We start from the raw sequence: 22,957 nt of genomic DNA, 5'->3' as shown, positions 1-22,957 counted from the left end.
TCCTCTGCAGCAAGGGTGCAGGTCACTTGCTGGGATCATCTGGATAAATCCCACTTAATCAATTCTGTGTCATTGTGGGGGCCTTGGTGCACCTCAGTCCCTCCTATTCTCTGCCTGTGATACACAACTGTTTAGTCTCCTGTGGGCTGTAATACCTTGGTTTCATTTTGGTTGCTGGGTTTAGTGTGTGAGTGCTGGAGCCTGTGATATACAGGAAGTCAGACTACATGATCTGGGGTCCCTTCTGGCCTTAAACTTTATAAGGCCTGGTCTAGTCCCTTTGCACTTGAGTTTATTTTGGGTTCTTGGCTAGAGCACATCAATAAGAGCTATGTACCTCTTTAGGCACTTACATGGCTCTCATTACCATAGTATCTGAGAGCTTTCCTGTACATACAAGATAGACTGTTCTCTCTCTCTCTGTCTCCTGCCCACCCTGCCCCTTTCCTACCACCAAGAACTTCAGGACCTGTTTACATGGGGACAGTGATCAGAATAGCTTCCCGTGTGGACACTTAAATCAGAAGAAGGCCCCATCTTTTGGGATTAACCTTTATCTGTAGATTAAAGGAAATTGGGAAAAGGTACTCCTACACTCTGGAATAAGAATGTCCAGAGGGGAGCTATTCTGGAATAGTTTATTCCTCAATTGCCATTCTGGTCAATTTCCCCATGTAGACAAGTCCTTTGTGGTTTGTTTTTGGTTTTTTTAATGAATGAATCTATAAGAACAAGAACAATCTATTGTGGGAAATAGAATCAGTATAGTATGAGATGCCTGCCCTAGGGAACAAAGCCAGAGGCACAATGTGGTGCACTATAGCTCTCAGGATTTTCTGGCAGTTCAGTTGTTATTAGGTTCCACAAGCACCAAATTTCAGACTTTTTTTCTAATTGCTGATTCAGGCAAATAGAAAAGATTTATATAAACATAAATATTAATATTTATAAAAGAAATTTATCAGGGTTTATAATATTCATTCATAATCAAATTAAAATAAAACAATTACCTGACTGATTAAATATGCAGTCATTTAAAGAAAACATTCTAAACAACCTGCATCTTTTGGATCTCCTTTCTTCCTATAAATAAGATTTTTAGAAGCAGTTTACCTCTGGGATTTTTTGCCACCAAACCGGACTTCTTCTCTTAAGAGTGAGAAATGTGACTCATGACTTGTTAATCCAAGCATAATCTGTGGAAATAAGAAATTAAGAAGGGGTTTAATATTATTCAAGAAGTGACCAGTGTCAGTATATTTCCATGCTCAGTGGTTCCGCATTGTAAATTTTTAGTTTGCCATAAATGTAAAGTTTTTTGTTTAATAATCTTGTTTGTTTTATAGTCATATATTCTGACAAAATATTGAATAGATGCTCAAGTCACAGACATAATAGCCTTTTGTCATTATGAGTATAAAATATATTTGCACATACCAAGTCAGCATCTAAACCATATAGACAGTGTCTTGTGTTTGGATCATAATCAGGCTTTGTTTTCTCTGATCGGATAAATTCCATAATTTTATGCTCTCCTTCACCTGGTGTCTAAATGCAAAAATAAAACAATTCAGTAAACACTATTCTGCAAAATACTATTTTTTAAAAAAAAATTCAGTAATATAAACACAATAACCTCGTGGCCTGATAAGTAGACAGTTACGCCATGCCAGGATTTGTCTGTGGAAATCTTCATATTTACAAAATACTTCAGATGTTCGTGCAACCTGGCCATGAAATCAGTCCCTAGTAACAGAAATCTATAAGTTACATCTTCTGATACACTGTCATTTTAACAGTTATTTAAAATTCCATTTATACATTTATGAGGGATATTAGTGATTAGTGATAGAAAAAACAATTTATTTTTGCAAAGTGTGGCAGGTGTACTTTTGAAGAGTTTTCAGGTTTTAAATACTAAATTTGGGTGGGATTTTCAAAAGTGCCCGAGTGATTTAGCAGACCAAATCCTATTGAAAAATCAGATGAAAGAAAGGCAAAATGAGTAATCACAGTAATTCTCCTGTAAGTAACCAGCACATTTTCCTACCTGGTGTAATACAATTGGAGTCAAACCTGGCTTCTGTCGGGAGAACTTCTCCTTTTTCTAAAGCCTTTTTTATTTTGTCCTCTGCTTCTTTTGCGGACCTAAAAAAACATTGCATTTTACAGCATTGTATGTACGCTATTTTTTCCTCAAAAAGTTAAATTTAGAGTTACATCTTAAAGTAAATAAAAAAGGAAATGTAACTCTTAGTCCGTATTTTAATTTTGTTTTTAGTGTGCATAGAAAATGGAGAAGCTGTTTTGAATTTTCTACAGTAAGGATAAGATGTATGCTGCACATATACCTGTAGTATATACAGGGCTCAAAAGACCATTTGGGGGCCAACGGGAGGAAAAGAGAACCAGCTGGCAGCAGATAAATGGCAAGCGCCAAATTACTGACTAAGCTAATCTTTCCCCCTCAGAATTAAAGGACACTGTCCTCAAATTATTTTCTCTTCTCTCTCTTCATTTTTATCTTGATGCTTTCCTCCCCACCCCCACCCATTTTCCTTTACATTTTTTCCTGATATAGAACACTTTAACCTCTGTGGCCACTCAGTAAAAAATTTAAGGGTGGCAATTTTGTAACAGAAAAACTTCAAAAACGCACTCCAACTAGAAACTGCTGAGGTTGAATTAATATGCAAACTAGATACCATTAACTTGGGTTTGAATAGAGACTGGGAGTGGCTGGGTCATTACACATATTGAATCTATTTCCTTAAGTATCCTCACACCTTCTTGTCAACTGTCTAAATGGGCCATCTTGATTATTACTACAAAAGTTTTTTTCTCCTGCTGATAATAGCTCATCTTAACTAATTAGCCTCTCACAGTTAGTATGGTAACTTCCAACTTATCTGTATGTGTGTATATATATATCTTACTATATGTTCCATTCTATGCATCCGATGAAGTGAGCTGTAGTTCACGAAAGCTTATGCTCTAATAAATTTGTTAGTCTCTAAGGTGCCACAAGTACTCCTATTTTTTCCTGATATTATTCCATCCTTTTTTTAATGTTTTAATTTTTCTTTAAAACCTTCTGGCTTTCTTATTTGTTCTTTCCATATTTATTTTTTTATCCACAAATATTCTCTCTCATCTCCTCCTCAACCCCATGCCAATCTTGCCTATTGCCCCACCAGTTGTTTTTCTTGTCCTCCCAGTGGCCCCCAAATGGTCTCCCCACATCTCCAAGCCCCGGGATTCCTTCTTTTCCCTGACTAGTGACAACAATGAGAGGCAGGTGAAACCTGAAGAGAAACAATTTACAGTGAATGGAACTCCCCATAGCACTCACTGGTGAAGAAAAGGAAGTACTGTAGCATTAGTTGTTCAGAACAAAAAGAGGAAATGGCCAGCCCTATCTCCAACTTCCAGTATACGCTGTCAATGTGGCTGCTGTCCCCAAAGTTCACAAAAGCTGCGAGGGCAAGCAGTAAACATCAAGATTTTAATGATCTCCACTGCATATGATCTAGATGTAAACTACATTATTTAGCTAGCCTGATGGCCAATGTTACTAGAGACTAGAGTTTTATTCTCAAACCTCAGTCTCTTTCCCTCCTCCACACTGCGCTGTCAAGGGAAACTTCACTATAGAGTGACCACAAAGGCCTCTTTAGAGATGGCATTCACAGATCCAAAAGCAGCCCTATTACTGCTTCTTTGCACAGTGATAAACTGGAATATGTAGATTTATAGAAAAATAGTCTTAAAGATGGAAAAAGAAGCAGCACCTATAACTGCTGTTCCCAAAAGATACATGCTGTGCTAGATCATCATTCTTGGGTCCATGCTCCTTTGAATGACCAAGGCACAAATTTTACAAACTCAAAGTTCTAAGCCAGGGGTTCTCAAACTGTGGGTCGGGACTCCAAAGTGGGTCGTGATTCTGTTTTAATGGGGTCGCGATCCTGTTTTAATGGCATTAGACTTGCTGGGGCTTGGGGCTGAAGCAAAAGCCTGAGTCCCACCACGTGGGGCCAAAGCCGAAGTTTGAGAGCTTCAACCCTGGGTGGTGGGGCTCAGGCTTTGGCTTCAGCCCTGGGCAACAGAGATCAGGTTACAGGCCCACAGAGGTTACAGGGCAGTGGGGCTTGGACTTTGCTCCTCCCTCCTTTGTGCAGTAATTTTTGTTGTCAGAAGGGGGTCGCAATGCAATGAAGTTGGAGAACCCCTGTTCTAAGCCACTGGTTCCAATTGGAGATGATTTATACTAGCCTCTGCAGTGCTGTACAAACTGCAAGTTCACTTCAAAGACAAAAGACGAAAAGTACTCCCCGGTGTACCGGTCTTTTTCAAATGCACTGGCAAAAGATCCTCAATTCTGATTTATGACTGACCAGTTATTATTTAACAAAACCCAAACAATGCTATAGTCAAAAGCATCATAATTTAAAACTATGTATTTCATACTTATTTCAATTTTTAAACTTAAAAAAATCTCATAAAAATGTGCTGTTCTATTTATAAACAGGGCAACATTAAAATGTTTTCACCTAAAACGTCTCCCACGCTGCTGGTTCATTTTTGCTCTTGGAGCCACTCCATCAACTGCCATGAAGAAAACCTTTCTTGGTTTAATAATGCGAAATAATACTTCCAAATAGTGAAAAATATCAGCAAAGATCTTATCATCTGAGATTCTGAAGTGAACATCATCATCATTAGGGTGTGAACACTGATGGATGATACCATTCATATCCAGGTACAAGTTGTCAAATTCTGGAATCTAGAAAAAAGTCACATATAATACTGGGATATCAAGTTAACAGCACCTATCAATCACAGACCTAGAAAAAGTTCCCTTTCTTCAGTGATAGCGGAAACAACAGAAGTTCCCTCCAAGGGAGGAAAAGCACAGCAGGACCTGAGCTGTGTGAACCATGGGGTTTTCCTGGGGACTGGTTGTAAACACAGGGGCTGGAGCATTGATTGGGTCCAGTGGAGTATATCAGAAGGAAAAAGCTCCCAGAAAACCAGCAGACAATGAAAAATATGTAGAGACCATGGCCTTGAGTAGGAGCAGAGACAGAATTCCTTGGGCACGGGACTCTCTGGAAAAGGCAGGCTTGCAAAATGTGAGCAAGGAAGCTGTCTGCCATTTGTTCCTACTGTTTCCAGGAAAATGGCACTTTCTGTACAATCTTTGTAAATAAACAGAACTACACCAAAGAAATATCTTGTTCGTATAAATAGTGCAACACGGCTCCAAATATTGGCTAACTGTTTGGGCCAAGGGGTAACAGTACCATCATATTTTTTTCCAAAAAACACAACACAGACAAGGCCAGTTTGTAAGAAAACATATACCCATTCTGTACACATGTACTGCTTGATTTGTAAGTACTCCTGATCATAAGAGTCCCCTGGCAGTTTCAGTAGGACAGTTTCCTTACTTCCTGTGATGTTGTGTTACTGCTGAACCATCCTCTCACCTGGGCCAAATAACTTCTAGGGTAACATTTCTGGGTTTGTGTTTATAATCCAGAGTTCTAGATTTAGGAGAAGCAGAGTATTGGGGATTATGGAGGAAAGGAAGAGGTAGAGGCAGGATTAAGACAGAGCTAATACATCTCTAATCTCTAGCAATACCTAGCGTCTTGTTGGGTATGGAGCTCAATCTGCAATGTATTAGAATACAGCTGATGCACGGTGCTCAGTAATTATTTTTCTGCACTTCCTGAATGGCATTTAGTCTCTCTAATAAAGGAACTAATTTTGTGGTCTGAATAAAACTGCATGCCCAAAGTCCGTCACATCCACACAGACACCAGCTTTCTAGTTCCAAGGATGGTGTGTTGCATTGAAAGCACTCTAAAAAGCTACAAAACAGAAAGTTACTCACCTTGCAGTAACTAAAGTTCTATGAGATGTGTGTCCCCGTGCGTGCTCCACTCTAGGTGTTGGTGCGTCCCGGCACCTTTGAGCGGAGATTTTCAGTAGCAGTGCCTGGTCGGGACGCACGTGCTCAGTTGGTATCTCCCATCTTGTTGGAATCTTCCTGAGTGCGTGCGTCCCGCACCCTCCTCAGTTCCTTCTCTACCGTGGAGAAATCATACTAATACTCCAAAATAGAAGGGAGGAGGGCGGGGAGTGGAACATCCACAGGGACACACATCTCAAAGAACTTCAGTTACTGTAAGGTGAGTGACTCTCTCTTATTCTTCAAGTGCTGCCCTGTGGGTGCTCCACTCTAGGTGAATGTGTAGCAGTACCCACTATGATCAGTGGGACTTTGAAGATGCGGCAGTGAGTACTGTATGGCCTGCTATGGTGTATGCTGTGGTATCTTGCGTGATAGCATAGTGTTTGGCAAACGTGTGTTCAGATGCCCATGTAGCCACTTTACAGATGTCAGGAATGGGTACATTATGTAAGAAGGCAACCGATGTCGACATAGCTCGAGTGGAATGAGTTCTAATACCTTTGGGTGGTTGAATATTTTGAGTGCAGTAACAGAATCTGATACAGTCAGAGATCCACTTGGACAGAAGTGGTTTAGAGATAGCGGTACCTTTCGATCTTTCAGTAATGGAGACAAAGAGTTGTGGGGACTTACGAAATGGCTTAGTCCTGTCTAAATAAAAGGCAATTGCTCACCTGATGTCGAGAGTATGCAGGGTTGCCTTGTGCAGAGTCTTGTGAGGTTTGGGATAGAAAGCAGGTAAGTATATTGGTTGGTTAAGGTGGAAGATGGATACCACCTTAGGGAGAAATTTAGCATGTGGTCTCAGAGTGACTTTGTCTTTGGAGAAGATCGTGTAGGGAGGATGGGCCATCAGGGTGCTTATTTCTCCTACTCTCCTTGCTGATGTTATTGCAACTAAGAAAGCTACCTTCATGGACAAATGAAAAAGAGATGAGGTAGCCAAGGGCTCAAATGGAGAATTCATGAGACCATGAAGAACGAGGTTAAGATTCCATGTAGCTGCCGTTGGGTAAATTTCAGGGCAGAGATTTTGCAGGCCCATGAGAAATCGTTTTATGGTGGGGTGGGTAAAGAGTAAGTAACCTTCTACTAAATCATGGACCGTAGTAAACACCGCCAGGTGTCCTTTGATGGAGTTGAGCAAGAGTCCATCCTGTTTTAATTGCAGAAAGTACTCCAGGACTTTAGGGAGGGTCACCGTATTGGGTGTTAAGGGATTAAGAGAGCACCAGAGGGCAAAACGCTTCCACTTCTGCAGGTAAGTTTTACGAGTAAAGTCTTTTCTACTATGCAGGAGGATGTATTGGACTTGCTCGGAACAGGCTAGTTCATGGGTTTGGAACCATGAAGGAACCAGGCTGTCAGGTGGAGCTTTTGGAGCTGGGGATGAAGGACCCATCCGTTGTCCTGGGAAAGGAGATCTGGCCTGCTGGGGAGAGTCCATGGATGACGGGAGGACAGGCAGAGCAGGTAAGGATACCACATCTGTCTCGGCCAAGCCGGGGCAATAAGTATGACCTGGGCCTTGTTGTCTACGATCTTCCGAAGAACCCTGTGTAGCAGAGGGACTGGTGGGAAGGCGTACAGGAGAGAGGTGTTGCATGGTGCTCCTAGGGATGCAGTCCCAAGTCCCACTCAGGAGCAAAACAGGCGACATTTTCGATTCTGGGTTGTGGCAAAGAGGTCTATTGACGGAGTGCCCTAGAGGGAGAAGAGCTGTTGAAGTATTGCGGGGTGAAGTTCCCATTCGTGTTCTGTCGAGAAGTGCCTGCTAAGTGTGTCGGCAGTAGCGTTGTGGCAGCCAGGCAGGTAGGAAGCAATGATTTCTATTTGATGTTGTATGCACCAATTCCATAGTCGGATGGCTTCCATGCATAGGGAATGTTATCAGGCTCCCCCTTGTCTGTTGATGTAGAACATACATGCTATGTTGTCTGTTAAGACCTGAATAGATTTGTTCTTTATGAGGGGAAGAAACTGAAGGCATGCTCGCCTCACTGCTCTGAGCTCCAAGAGATTTACGTGTAGGCTCGTCTCTGATGTGGACCATCGGTCTTGTGCCCTGTGTCCCCCATAGATGCGCTCCCCAACTGATTAGGGAAGTGTCCGTGGTGAGCATGAGCATTGGGGATCGTTGCTGGAAGGAAACCCCCGTGCAGAGGTTTTCTGGTCTTGTCCACCAATGTAGGGAAGCTAGAACATTGGGGGGAGGAGGAGTTAGCAGCATCCCTAAGGTGTGTCTGTTGGGTTTGAAGTTGAGCCAGCCCTGAAGACATCTCATGTGTAGCCTGGTGTACTGGACCATGAAGGTGGTGGCTGGCATGTGACCAAGGAGCTGTAGACAGATTCTTGCCTGTGTCCTGGGACAAATAGAGAGCGTGCATATAAGCTGCGTGATAGCGAGGAATCTGTGATTGGGAGCGAGGCTCTGCTTCGGATTGAGTCCAGATGAGCTCCAATGAACTCGATCTGTTATGTAGGAGTCAGGGTGGATTTTTGGAGGTTTATTTGGAGGTGAAGGCTGTGAAAGAGGGAGATGGCGAAATAGATAGCTTGAAGTGTCTTGCCATAGGAGTTGCCCTTGATGAGGCAATCGTCCAGGTAGGGGAAAAATGTGATCCCATGTCTGTGGAGATGAGCCATGACCACGGTCAGAGTTTTCGAAAAGACTCTCGGTGCTGTGGAGAGTTCAAAAGGAAGAACTCTGTATTGAAAATGGTCATGACTGATTGTGAATCGTAGGCAGTGTCCGTGAGCTGGATGAATTGATATATGAAAATAAGTGTCCTGTAGGTCGAGGGCTGTGAACCAGTCCCCTTGATCCAGTGCAGGAATTACTGTGCCCAGTGTGCCCATCTTGAATTTTTGTATCCTCAAGAATTTGTTCAGACGGCATAGGTCTAGTATAGGCCTCCATCCCCCGGTCTTTTTCTGGGTCAGGAAGTAATGGGAGTAGAACCCTTTCCTTCGATGTTGTGTCAGCACAGGTTCCACTGCACCTAGTTGTAGAAGGGGGACCACTTCTGCGCGAAGTAAGTGTTCATGAGAGGGGTCCCTGAAGGATAGCAGAGCAGACTTCAAATCAATCCTGACTGCAGGCCAACTGATTCCCAGAACTATCTGCTATCCTTGGAATGTAGGAGGCAAATTCAAAACGTTTATTGTAATTATCGAAGTTGTAGCTGGCGAGGAGGGCAGAATAGTTCGCAATTCTGAATTGTAGAGTGGAGGATGAATAAACCTTGCAACCCAAGACATCAAGGTGTTTAAGCTCCTTGTCTTGTGGGGTGGGCCGATATTGTGGCTGTTTCGTCCTTTGTGCGACTGCATCCAGGACAACAGAGTTCAGTTGTGGATGAGAAAATACGAAGTCAGAGTCCTTAGCAGGAACATAATATTTACATTCGGCCTTTTTGCAAGTTGGTAATAAAGAAGCTGGAGTTTGCCAGTGTGTGTCAGTTGGTTCCAGGAGTGCTTTGTTTATGGGGAGCGCGATCTTTGAGGGCGCAGATGGTTGAAGGATTCTGAGGAGTCTGTGTTGTGTCTCCTGAACCTCTTCTAAGGGGATGTTTTGACTGAGTGCCACCCTCCTGAACAGGGGCGGCGAGTTACATGGGCCCGTGGTGCCCGAGCTCCAGCAATATTCAGGGCTGGGGGGCCCAGCTCCACCAATGTTTGGAGCCGGGTCTCTCCCCCGGCCCTGCCTAGAGCGTGCTCCAGCCTGCCGCCCCGCCACACGCCTCCCCCAGGCCCTAGAGCGTCCCACCTGCCAAGGAGTGTCCCTGCCTGATTAAAAGTGGGTAGGTGCCCTGCCACTCCATGCTGCTCTCCTTTGGCTGCGCTGCGGCCTAAGGCTAGGCTACAGCACAAGAGCAGGCTGAGGCAGCTGGCTGCTGCTGCACCAGAGTAGGGGAAGAGGTACACATATGATTCGCAGCCTTCTCTGTCTCCAGCACCCACCAAGAGGAGACGCAGGAACAGACCTCTGGACCTCACTCACCTGAGCAGCTGCTGGAGCTTCCTTTAGTGTCTGACCCTGTGATCCTGCCCCTAACCTCAGCCTGCAGCCCCGGTGCAAGGGGCAGGACTCCCTCCCACCCCCACCCCGGCCAAGAGGCTAGTGTGGGACAGCAGGCTGCAGCAGGGGAGGAAGCCACATGTGATGGCAGCCCCCTCACCTCCAGCACCCACCCACCACAGGGGAGGTGAGGGGGCTTCCTGGACCTGAGCAGCTGAGGCTTGGGTGAGTGTTGTGACACCCTGCATGCCCCCCCGGCCAGTCACTGCTTCTGTCCCACGCTGGGCATGGGGCAGCCCTACCCCCCACCCCCAGTGAGGCTATGGTGAGGGGCAGCAGCAGTGGGGGAAAGGGTTGGGGGGAGTCCTCCTCTCTGGCCCTCACCCTGGGGCAGCCTGTCTGCACCCCAAGCTCCTCACCCCAAGCCCTGTGCCCCCAGCCAGGGCCCTCACCCCCTGTGCCCCAGCCCTGAGCCCCCTCCTGCACCCCTGCCCCATCCCAGACCCCTCACCCAAACTCCCTCCCAGAGCACATCCCCCACACTCACTCCTCCTGTCCCAGCCCAGACCCCACACCACAACTCCCTCCCAGAGCCTACACCCTACACCCAAACACCTTCCCACAGCCCACCCCTTGCCCCAGCCTAGAGCCCGCACCCAAACACCTCCCCCCTCCCACACCCAAACTTCCTCCCAGACCCTTAAGGAGGTGCGGTGGTGGGGCATGACTTGGACTCATTCTGGGCACCACCAAAAATTATACAAACCTGCTGCCCCTGCTCCTGAAAAGTTCTTGAAATTGTTTACAGTCGTCCACATTCTGTGGAGGCGGAGGGAAGAGGGCTCCGTCTGGGACTGATGGAGAGTTAGGGGTCGGTGAGTCAGGATATGGTGCGTAGCTCACATTCTCAGGAAGGGGTTCAGGTACTCTAGAAGTGGACAGAGCTGGAGATCGAGGCACAGAAGGAACTAGTGGTTTGGTGGAAGAGGTCTGAGGATGAGTGGTAGGAGGATGTGGGCAAGGGCACCACTGAGGCCAAGGCATAGGGTAGGAGAACCCAGGTGCTGCCCACGGGGGGGCGGGGAGGGAGTAGGGAAACTGAGGCTGGTGGCTGTGAGCCATGACCTGATGTGGAAGAGGTTCTGGTGGAGGATGAGAGGCAGGTGGAGAGAACTCCGCCTGCTACTGTATATCGAGTTCGCTGTCAGTAAAGGTAGCCAGTTCAGGTGGGGAGAGCGGCTGTTCAGAAAGTGAGTCCTGTGTATTCAGGAACGGGGAGTTAGGCTCAGGTGGTACTGAGAGGTCACACTGAGTGAGAAACTGTTGCTCCTGCTCCCTGGGCTGTGCTGAGCCTGCTTTGTGCTCTAGCTTGTTATCAAGTGAAAGTGAAAGCATCAGCGGTGCCACAGAGCGCTTGGAGGTGCCCTGCAGGGAGTCCGCTGCTGGTGCCGGGGTGGGAGTCAGGCTTGGTGCTGACGTTCTTCTTGGCTCCGGGGTAGAGCATGCTGTCGGCACCATGACTATTTTTGGTGCCAAGAGGACCGGTGCCACGGAAACCTTCCCTGTGCGGGAGGTCGGGTTCCTGCCTCTGCACTCTGCGGGAGCCGTGGCTGTGGCGTTAGAAAAGGCTGAGGCACCTGCCTTTGGCACTGTCAGCACAGAGGGTAAGGATCTTGCAGGAGCTCCTTTACCCTTGTTAACGTCTCTCATTTGAGACTGTTGTGCTTCTTGCCTCTGCTCCAGAGCGGGTGAAGCAATGCTCTCAACTGGTTCGGATCTGGCCGGGAAGCGTGTGGGAGCAGGTTTAACTTTCCCTGTCTCCAAAAGCAGCTGGAGGGACTTTTCCATTAGAAGCATTTAAGCCACAGGTCCCTGTCACGCCGAGCTCTTGACTTGAGGCTTGTACAGTGGAGGCGCTTTGCGGGGACGTGAGTTTCCCCGAGGCACTTCACACAACGTGAGTGCCCATCCGACCGTGGCATGGAGTCCTGACAGGAAACACACTTTTTGAATCCTGAAGCCCCTGGCATTATGAATTAGAAATGGCAGGGGAGAGTGTCTCAGCAGGAGACAAGGCTGAAGCGAAAAAATTTGGGGGTTTTGGTTCTTTTTTTTTTTAACTAAGTAACTAACTATGTAACTACACTAAAGGAGGGGAAACAACGGGGATGTAACTAATAACTATTTCTATGTTCTTTGTTACTGTTTCCTAAGATACTAGGGAAGAAAAGTAGCACTGCCCCGAGTCCCATCTTCAGCCGAGGACGGTTGAGAAGGAACTAGGAGGGTGAGGGACGCACGCACTCAGGAAGATTCCAACAAGACAGGAGATACCAACTGAGAGCATGCGTCCCAACCAGGCACTGCTATTGAACATTTCCGATCAACGGCGCCGGACGCACCGACATCTAGAGTGGAGCAACCACAGGGACAGCACTCGAAACAGAACCTTGGTGATCCACATGCGCTTTTCACATGAAGCAGACATATGGAAGAGTAGCAGATGACATTTTCTACATATGAAGATGCATGCTGTGATGAACTTTATAAATAATCATCTGTGTTTTACATAGAAACTGCCCTTTATGCCCTCTCTCTTCTATCATGTTTTTGGCAAGAGCAAACAGAAGAAGAAACAACGTAGCCTTGTCCGGTAGTGCCCCCTCCCTGCTTCTTCAAACAAAACTAACCCTTGCTTCTTTCTTCAGTATTTGAGTAGCTGGCCCAGTATTTTACATCCTTCTAGTATTCTCACCTATGTACTCTTCTGAATATAAAAGAACCACCGAGGAAAAGTATGTCTCACCTTCACATATATTTAAACTTTGCGTATAACTCCTAGTATTTTGAATTTGTTAAATTTCTTTGCTTTCAGATCTAAAATTGAACATTCATCTCTGATAAACATCACCAAACCGCTTTAGTTTTCCACAGTAATTCCTTCCATGCTACCACTGTTCTGGCCTGATTCTCTCCTCTCTTACCCAAATTTTACACCAATATTACTCCTTCAACTTCAACAGAGTTGCTCCTGACTGACACCAACAAGAGAAGAGAATCAGGCCTTCATGTTTAATGATTTCTATCTGCACACAATACCTCCTCATTCTCTACTAAAATACTGTAAACACAGGATAGCAAGTAGACTAGCAAGCTGCTGGACTGTAGCAAATATAAAATAGTGAAACATGTCCAGTCTGAATTCAATTTCATAATAGTGTTTGTAATTAAATGTTAGTATACAAATTATCCTAATCTTTTTGCAATAGTGGGAAGAACACTTTACAATATTAATTTAGGCAAACGTATTTGTACAACGTGTAAAGGACAAAAATGTGAATCGTTCCAAGAAATAAACAGAACAGTTTCTCCTTATAGTGATTAACTGAATGGAAAAAAAAAAAATCACACGGTACTTGCCAATTATTTAAAAGATACGCAGAATATTCTCTTCTTCCAACTATGGCATAGTTAACATGACATCATTCTGCCTCCCACAGAATGTTTTTAGTTTGAGAGTTCAAAAGGAAGTAGCAGCAGTAAAAACAAAATCAAACAACATTAACACTAAAAATTTTATTTCTGTGATAGTAAAAGAGGATAAAATAAATTTTATGATTCAGTTAGACTTTGGAGGTCTTCCACAACAAGACTAACTCAGTCAACCTGTCCACACTTGGTAATGCATGAAGCCTGAGCAAATTCAATACAGAGAACGCCAAATTATTGATTACTAAAGCCCTAAATGTTCTGATCACCAAAAATTAATGCTCCATCTTGCTCCAGTTCTTGGCTTTGCACTCAGCCAACTGATCACCAGAAACTGTCAATCTGTAGAAGGCATCTCCCCTTCAGGTTCCAGAAAATAGATGAAGGGTGGACATTTCATAAATCAGTCTCTCTGCCAGATTCAAAAAGACCAAAACACAGTCTCTCTGGATATAAGGAATTCTGGGGGTACTAAAAGTTAATTTTCTTTCCTTGAACAGCATGGAATTATCTCTTGGTTGAATGATGGATAAAATACTCAAAGTTTTCCTTTATTCCTACTCTTTTCCATGTAAAGAGCCTTAAGATTGGTGGTAAAGTTATATAGAGTGAATCAGCCTATGAAAGTTGACTCCCACAAAGAATCAATCTCCTAACCCTACAAAAAAGCCCACAGAGTCTCAAACTGCTGACATCAACAAGGATCCCCAGGCTGTAAAGGACTGTATTTCCACAACCACCTTTATCTTGTGATGGTGCTTTGCAGGCTGGCTCCACAAAGGAAGGGGTGGGTGAGCAGGTAGGTTCAGCTAGTCCCTTTCCCTATTCCATCTGGTTCTGCTAGCAGTGGCTGTTGCTGAGTTTCTATTCTAGGAGGACACTCAGGCATTCATAAAGGATATCAGATGATAAATTCTACACACTGATATGAATATGAATAACCCTAGTAATTAAGAGCACTGAGTGGAGACTGCTTCTTTTTGTTCAGCGAGACTATAGTTAAAAGCAACATCCCTGACACTGAAAAAAACGTGGTACAAACATCAGTTATAAATAACCAGAATGACTAGATTACACGGGGCACTGTGCTAACATTTCCAAGTTCATGCATTAGTCCGTTGCCAACTGTGCCCACATATCTATTCAGGGGACACCATCACAGGGCCTAATAACATCAGCCACACTATCAGAGGCTCGTTCACCTGCATATCCACCAATGTGATATATGCCATCATGTGCCAGCAATGTCCCTCTGCCATGTACATTGGTCAAACTGGACAGTCCCTACGTAAAAGAATAAATGGACACAAATCAGATGTCAAGAATTATAACATTCATAAACCAGTCGGAGAACACTTCAATCTCTCTGGTCACGCGATTACAGACATGGAAGTTGCGATATTACAACAGAAAAACTTCAAAACCAGACTCCAGCGAGAGACTGCTGAATTGGAATTCATTTGCAAAGTGGATACAATTAACTTAGGCTTGAATACAGACTGGGAGTGACTAAGTCATTATGCAAGGTAACCTATTTCTCCTTGTTTTTTCCAACCTCCCCCTTCTCCCCTCCCCCGTTCCTCAGACGTTCTTATTAAACCCTGGATTTGTGCTGGAAATGGCCCATCTTGATTATCATACACATTGTAAGGAGAGTGATCACTTTAGATAAGCTATTACCAGCAGGAGAGTGGGGTGGGGGGGAGAGAAAACCTTTTGTAGTGATAAACACCCATTTTTTCATGGTTTGTATGTATAAAAACATCTTCTATATTTTCCACAGTATGCAGCTGATGAAGTGAGCTGTAGCTCACGAAAGCTTATGCTCAAATAAATTGGTTAGTCTCTAAGGTGCCACAAGTACTCCTTTTCTTTTTGCGAATACAGACTAACACGGCTGTTACTCTGAAACCTGTTTTTATCCTACTGTTTCACAGAAACAACTTAACACCCAGCCCAGCCACAAAGAAGGCATAACTACATGGTTTTCTGCTTAAAAGCAGACTACTTTAAGTGTTCTAAAATCCACCACATGCTTACATGGATTGTCTTGAAACCTGCTGTACCTCAAGGTTCCTAAAAGTTTCCTAGTTCACCTTAATGTGGTCTTCTTCAAACAGGACTACATTAATGTAAACTAGGAACCTCTTAGTTCATGCCCGTAACATCTAAGTAGAGGATTTACAGCTCAGCACTTTGGTGCACATTCCTATTTCCATCTCCACAGTCTGAACTGCATGGCAGTGTAGACGTAGCCAAAGTCTCTACTAATCACTCAACTGATCTCAGTCATTTGGGGTACTTCTTAGCTAATGCATAGCATCCAATGTTCCCTTGGGGAAGCAATACTGAAAAAGTTATTGATCTTAGAGTCTGTATCTACAGGTCGGCTTGTGCTCAGTTGCTGAACCAAACAAACTGAAATGCACATATATAGCAAGACTCTGCCAGTCAACAGCCAGAGAATTTTTCGGCAATCTCTTGCCACAGTAACTGGATGACTCAAGTGGACATGCTGTGACCATTAAACCCATGCACAACTGAACGTGAGCTCTATCCATGGCAGCTTTCTCAAAATGTGTGTTGTACACGTTCCTTGCTCTCTGCCTGCATTCAGCAGGGAGCCTCTTTTGGAAGTTTTGTCCTGAGACCAAAATTTCTTAAGTGCAATATTTTAGCGTGTTCTAAAGTCCATGTAGTTTTAAAAATCAGTTTTCTAAGAGGTTTGTCCCACCATTGGGGATGCAACTTTATTTTAAAAGGCATTTTAAACCATTTTTAAGTAAAGGATTCACTTACACTAGGCTATGTTAATGAACTACTTTAAGAGCCATGTTGAATTTTAAATTTTGTTTGGTTCTGTCTACACTATCTGGCTAAACTATGTTAGAAATTGGTTTAGTCAGAACCACATTTAAATGAGGAGAGGCTTAAGTGTCAACAATTATGATGCAATACAAATCAAGGGCCCTGAGTGTACATATATTTGCTCCATGTGGAAGCCAGGTTCAGTTTAATTTAAACCTGTTATTAATCAATGACTTAAGCTAAACTAAAATAAAGCCAGGTCTACATTAAAAGTTTTGTGAGCATGCTATCAAAAGGCCTAGCGTAGACAATTATAGTATGTGTAGACATTACACATATTGAACCTATTTCCCTAAGTTAAGTATCCTCACACCTTCTTGTCAACTGTCTAAATGGGCCATCTTGATTATCACTACAAAAGTTTTTTTCTCCTGCCGATAATAGCTAATCTTAACTAATTAGCCTCTTACAGTTTGTATGGCAAGTTCCAACTTCTCTGTAAGTATGTGTACATATATACATACATACATACACACACACACACACACACACCTTCTTACTATATGTTCCATTCTATGCATCCGATGAAGTGGGCTGTAGCCCACGAAAGCTTATGTTCTAATAAATTTGTTAGTCTCTAAGGTGCCACAAGTACTCCTTATCTTTTTGTGGATATAGACTAACATGGCTGCTACTCTGAAACTGACAAAAATAGCATGCTTTAGCCAATATAGCCTATTTTGCTCACTGAACTGGAATAAACTATACCAGCAGAGGTACTTTTTGGTGGCATAGTTGTCTCTACACTAGGAGGGTTTTGACAGTATAGCTATACCAGAAAAGTTATTTTTAATTGTAGACAACCTGGTCAGAAACAAAATAAGAGTGTCTACAAAGCCTTCTGCACTGGTTTAACTAAACAGTTTAAAATCACACCTTATGTTAAGTTGGTGCAACTCTGGGCAAATAAAGCCAAAATGAACAAACAGTTGACTGGGAGTATGAGGAGGCATTGTTAACAAACATTGTTTTATACTTTCAACCCCCTCTGAACACCCAGCAGGGACTCTGGTAATTTCCAAGACTAGGATATTACTGTCCCTTCATCTAGGGCAGTGATTCTCAATCTGTGGCCCAACCAGCACACATCTTTGGCTCATGTGACATTCTCAGGGCCATACAGGTAGTACATAGATTGTGTGGATGTGGCCCATATAACACAAAGAGCTGCATATGCAGCCCTAAATGATAAAAAGGTTGAGAACCACTGATCTAGGACAAGACGTTAATAGTTTAATTGTTCTTTCGTCTTTGAAAGTCTTCCTTTCTGTTTCCATTCTTTCCTCTTCCTAGCTACTTAGGGTTTGTCTACTTGGGGAATTATTCCAGAATAGCTATTCCTGATTAGCAACATGTATGGATACTCTTATTCCAGAATAAGAGTGCCTTATTCTGAAGTAGTTTAACATGATTTGGAATAAAGCACTCTTATACTGGAATAAGTGCATCCACACATGGAGCTAATCAAGAATAGTTAATCTTTAAATTCATACCCTACCTTATTCTGTATTAATTTAAATGCATAAAGACCTCCACCAACTGATATGATTTTCAACTTCTCTGTCTTTAAATTACTTAAAAATAATATGTAGTTATTCCAATAAACATCAACATGCTGACTACAGCAATATATTTCCACATTTCCTAATCATATATTTAGACATCTACTTTATTTATTTTTAGACCATCCTCAATTACTTAAATAGAAGCAGAGTTGGACCAAGGCTAAGCACTTCAGAAAACCTCACCATGATGTTGTCTCCTACATCCAAGCAATGCTGTCAAGCAAAACAGCTGCATTCTATTTTCTGAAAGGCGCCTTCCAAACGTACCTATAGGGGTTGCTGGTGCAGCTAGTGGTGTTTGCTAGCAAGTTTATTATGCTGTGTTATAAAAACTCACACCTATAAGAAGCTGCTGAGCTAGACCTAAATGTGTTCCGGGAAAGAAAAATCAACAAACAGAAGCGGGAAGGTGACTAGCAGGCAGGCACTGCTCTGCCCATAACGGCAGGGCTGGCACAGCCCCAGCCTCCCAGAAGCTGTGTTTGCGGAGGCGTGTCGGCGGGGTCCGCTTCAGAGCTCGCTCCCTGGCACCGTATCCTGCGGGGAACGCTCGGGAGCGGCCTGGTTCCTCACAGGGGCGAGGCAGGTCAGCGCAGCGCCGGGGAGCCGGGCACGAACCCGGAGCCGTTAGCGGGGCCGGGCCCGCGCTGGCTCCTGGCTGCCCTCCGCTGTGAGCGGGCTGCGGCGAAGCCAGGGACACCCTCCCCTGCCCGGAGAGCGGCCGGGGCAAGGCGAGTGCGCACCCCCCAGTCCGCTAGCCCCGGCCCAGCACCGCTCACCTGATGCTCCTTCAGCACCTGGCTGAGGCAGGGATACCGCTCCGAGACCCACCGGTAGAATTTAGGGACCCCCATGGCTGCCGCTTACCCCAGCCCGACCGGACCCAAACAGCCCTTCCCCCACAGCTGGCTTCCTTCCGGCGCGTCCTACTGACAGCCAGGCCGCCCAGCCACCACAGAGAGCGGCGCAGAGCGGCCCTACTCCACCCATAGAGACTGGGGCAGAGAGAGAGCGTCTTTCCTCACAAGCTTCCTCCCGCTGACGTCGGGGCAGCCCTGGGGGCAGGGGCAGGGGCCAGCGCAGCCTGCCGGCCGGGCGCCGCACAGCCTGGCGCGTGCCTGCGCTCAGAATGTGGCCGTGCGTCCTCCGCGCCGGGGTAGCGCAGACCTGCCGGGCTTAGCCCGTTCGGGGCGGGGAGGCGGAGGGGTGCAGCCCTGTCTGTCCCGCAGGCGAGGGCAAAGGGCCACCTCTTCAGTGAGAGACCCTGCCCCGCCCCTGTCTGCCTCGACCGCCGGTGTAGCAGCACAAACTCAAACTGCTCCCTGGCAGAATTCCCTATGGCACTACACCGGCGCTGGGGTTCGTGAGTAGCAAAGGTAGCGTGTGAGGTACGGACTTCTGTCCCTGAGCACCTGGGCGCAAGCATTTCCACCAGCAGGCACCCCACAGTGGGTACAAGTTTGGGTCCATAGCACGGCAAGGCTCTTTAGGGGCCCATAGGAGGACGTGAGCCCAGTGCTGCCTTGGGGACAATGATCTATGTGAGCCTCCCAAAACTGGTATGAAAATGTACAAATCCACGTGCCGTTCATCCTCCTTTCTGTTTAATGCTTGTACAAAACCAAACCTCACTCACCCTGGTTGAGTGGCGCTTGCCCATGCTAGGGAAACACAAAGGCCTAAGCCAGGGGTCGGCAACCTGCAGCATGCATGTCAAAGGCGGCACGCAAGCTGATTTTTAATGGCACTCTGCTGCCAGCCAGGGTCTTGGCCACCGGCCCCCCTCAGCCTGCTGCCGGCCTAGGGTTGCATCCATCCAAAACTTCAGAAAAACCTCAGTGAGAATGAATATCTTGCAAAAAAGTTTCTAGTTTTGGAAAACCACTCTGAAATAGGTATATGAATACAACTACAGCTAAAAATCCCCTTTCAACCATATTGATATAAAATTAATTTTATATACATTCTTTTTTTAATATCAATACTTGTCTTCTACAAAATAAATTAATTAGAAATAGAATAAGTTTGTCTCCCTCCCTAAAAATAAATAAATAAATAATATATAATATATATAAAAAATGTTTATAAAGCTAATTTAGACCCTGCTCAGATATGGGAGTATACATACACATTCATAAATATTGTAGATTGAATATAAAGTATATAGGAAACACACACCTGCATCGTTGAGATGACTGTATATTCTGTTTAATAGTTCATGTATTGTATTCTGTATATATAAAACAGTCTCCATAAATACAAATATCTATGTATAAATGTATGTATCTTCAAACTCATACAATGCAATGAGTGCATTTATATATGTATACAACATACATAGCATATGTACTACAACTATATAGTATATATTACATAGGCTGCATATTAAGTTGTAATGTAGATATTCACAAAATCAGAAATCAAGAAAAGTAGTAATTCTAGAAAATATTACAGTGACTAAAAGAATTCAACAACGTTTTCTTTAAAAAAAATATTACAGCAGCATAAGTTTTGAAGGCAGTATTTCACATATATGGGGCCCAGCCCATATACATCTGGCAGAGCAGGTTCTCATCGTTTGCTTCTTGAATAAGGTAATGAACATGCCCTTCAATAGACAAGGGCAATCCTTTTACCCGGTTCCTAGTCTTAATCACACCCTGTAGCCGCTGTTCTATGTCAAGGACATGAGTCTTGGCCTACAAACACGGAAAAAAGAAAACTTAAAATTCACATGTCCATACATTTGTCACATCTGTAACAGTTCCTGTTCTTCCAAATAAAGTTCTGGCCAATTACAGCATGTATTCCAGATCCCACATAAACAGATTTAATATCCAAATATCTGTGAACTTTTTCTCAAAATATAGTTTGACAAAAATGAACAAAGTAAATCATTCTCATGGACTGATTGCTTGTTGGGCAAGCTATAGCCTTAGCATTAATCTTACAGCTAGAACTTATCAAAGATTGAATAAGCTATTGCACAACCTCTTGAAACAGGTAGCAATGAAATGTGTTTTATTTGATATAAATCCTTTCGTTATCACAACATGTATATGGCTCAGTAACAAAGAGGCCAAGAGTCAACTGTACTTAAAAACGTTCAGACATATTACGTTCAGAAAAGCAATTTTTTACCAGACAATGGTGGGGTTATTGTTTTTTTTGACTGATTTTTCTGATGTAGGCCAGATTGTGTTTTCCTCTGATGTCAAAAAATGAGTCTGCAAGTTTGAACCGGACTTGAGCCAAATAAAGTATTTTGACTAATTCTCAACCATGAAAACAGGCAAAACACAACTATTATGCCATACACATTGTGAGGTCCCTTTCTTGGGTATCATCAGTTGTATCACCAACCAATGAGAATATACTCTCAACTTACACTAAAAGAAGCTATATATTCCTTAATAAGATCACTCATTCATTTATCTCATATATTGTATTACACACAAAAAAACTACATTAAAAGAACATCAAAAGACTGACTGCAAGGTCAAGCTCTTAAGTGTTAGGAAATGTCAGAATTAAAGTTAGCTGTACAAACTTACTTCAGTCCCCTTATACTAACGCAGCCCCTTTATGATACAGACTTTAATTACATGCTTGATGCTGCTCACATACCCTTTCCCCCCCCCCAACACGATCTCATTCAGTGCACATGACAGACCTGTTCTGAGGATGATGAATCAGGGTTCTGAAGTGAAAGAGATTGTTGTCTGTAGGGCCCCTGCCTCATTTGTTGCAGAAGTTAGAGGGTAGGCTGGTTTCAGCTTAAGGCATTTGAACACTGCTCTGGAGGACAGAATTCTACTATCCCTGTCTGTGCCACAGACTTTCTGTGTGATGCTAGCCAAGTCACTTAAACCAGATTTTTCACAGGTGATCATGAACTGTGTGTTTCTCATTTTCAGGGTGACTGACTTGTGAGCTATAGCTCATGAAAGCTTATGCTCAAATAAATTTGTTAGTCTCTAAGGAGCCACAAATACTCCTTTTCTTTTTGTCTTCTAGATACTACTTTACTCTCTTCTCTCCTTTTAGCCCATGCCTTTCCTGTACTGCTTATAAATGTTGTCGCTGAACTATTGAACCTAGGTATTTGAACTTCTGTACCTTTGATGGTGGCTGACCCCCACAAACTCACAGTCCTGTTGTCTTCCTGCAAGATATCACTGAATCTACACACTGCAAGATATTGAATCTATACACCATACAGTTTTATTTCTGCTGATTTTCATACTATTTCTTTCAAGTACACACCTCCATCTTCTTCCACTTCCTCTTTGTTCTCCTGCACAAGCGCTACATTATTTACAAAAAGCATGCATCAAGGTGCCAGTCTCTGGATGTTTTCTGTAAGTGATTCAAGCACTAACATGAATACAAAGGGGGTTAGTGCCATGTCTTGATGGACTCTGACACTTACTGGAAACGGGTCAGTTTCTCCGTATGGCCTTCAAACTGTAGTAACAGCATCCATGTGTATGTCCCGGATGAGTCTGATACATGAAGACTTATCCGTTTCATTCTTATACAGATGACTTATCTCGAAATGTGGCATAAGCCTTCTCAACATCAATGAATACTACGTGCAGGGTTTTTCTTTTTTCTCTCTATATTTTTCCACAAACAATCTTAATGCAACATAGTATCCACTGTTGACTTGCCTGCCACAACTCCAAACTGTCACAGATTTTACTTCTCTTCATAATCTCTTATCAATAACTTTGTGCAGAAAATATGTAATTTCAGAAATTAGCTAGAGACCCTTCTAAATTAGCTGTACAAATTAGCAGGGCATATTTCCCAAAGATATAAAGTCAGTTTAACATACCCTGAAAGTAGCAACATGCCTACAGATAATTCACAGATTTCGGAAAAGGGCAGCAGTTTAAACTCACACTGCCTACGTGTAGCTCAGGCTCAGTTACCACAAATTATCTCTTTGAGCCACCCAGCTACTGTGACAATAAGATGTCTGGTAACCTTCTTGCCATAGTCTTGCTACTTATGGACATTTCAATC

The 22,957-nt window shown here is 43.9% G+C and overlaps 2 protein-coding genes across 9 annotated transcripts in view; both read right to left on the bottom strand.

Moving 5' to 3' along the window:
• XRN1 (5'-3' exoribonuclease 1) overlaps positions 1 to 18,834 on the bottom strand; it is a 77,893-nt gene extending 59,059 nt beyond the window's left edge. For 6 of the 7 annotated variants that reach the window (XR_013347054.1, XM_077825748.1, XM_077825750.1 and 3 more), the window contains exons 1-6: positions 18,706 to 18,834; positions 4,554 to 4,786; positions 2,051 to 2,148; positions 1,637 to 1,746; positions 1,438 to 1,548; positions 1,114 to 1,196 (exon numbers count right to left, since the gene is read on the bottom strand). Coding sequence is in view for 6 of the 7 variants with exons in the window: in XM_077825748.1 (XP_077681874.1) it covers positions 1,114 to 1,196; positions 1,438 to 1,548; positions 1,637 to 1,746; positions 2,051 to 2,148; positions 4,554 to 4,786; positions 18,706 to 18,780 (710 nt within the window). In the remaining variant the exon portion in view is untranslated. Of the gene's footprint in view, positions 1 to 1,113; positions 1,197 to 1,437; positions 1,549 to 1,636; positions 1,747 to 2,050; positions 2,149 to 4,553; positions 4,787 to 18,705 lie in introns of those variants that run through there. The other variant, XM_077825752.1, reaches the window with a different exon arrangement.
• A 1,275-nt stretch (positions 18,835 to 20,109) lies between these two features.
• The window catches only part of ATR (ATR checkpoint kinase), an 81,492-nt gene continuing 78,644 nt past the window's right edge, over positions 20,110 to 22,957 (bottom strand). For both annotated transcript variants that reach the window (XM_077826303.1, XM_077826305.1), the window contains one exon: positions 20,110 to 20,625. In XM_077826303.1, the coding sequence (XP_077682429.1) occupies positions 20,452 to 20,625 (174 nt within the window). In that variant the 3' untranslated portion in view covers positions 20,110 to 20,451. The remainder of the gene's footprint in view (positions 20,626 to 22,957) is intronic.

Source organism: Eretmochelys imbricata, chromosome 9 (genome assembly GCF_965152235.1).
Source record: "Eretmochelys imbricata isolate rEreImb1 chromosome 9, rEreImb1.hap1, whole genome shotgun sequence".
Lineage (NCBI taxonomy): Eukaryota > Metazoa > Chordata > Testudines > Cheloniidae > Eretmochelys > Eretmochelys imbricata.
Note: the sequence above shows the minus strand (reverse complement) of the source record. Positions and strands in the feature narration are given on the sequence as shown.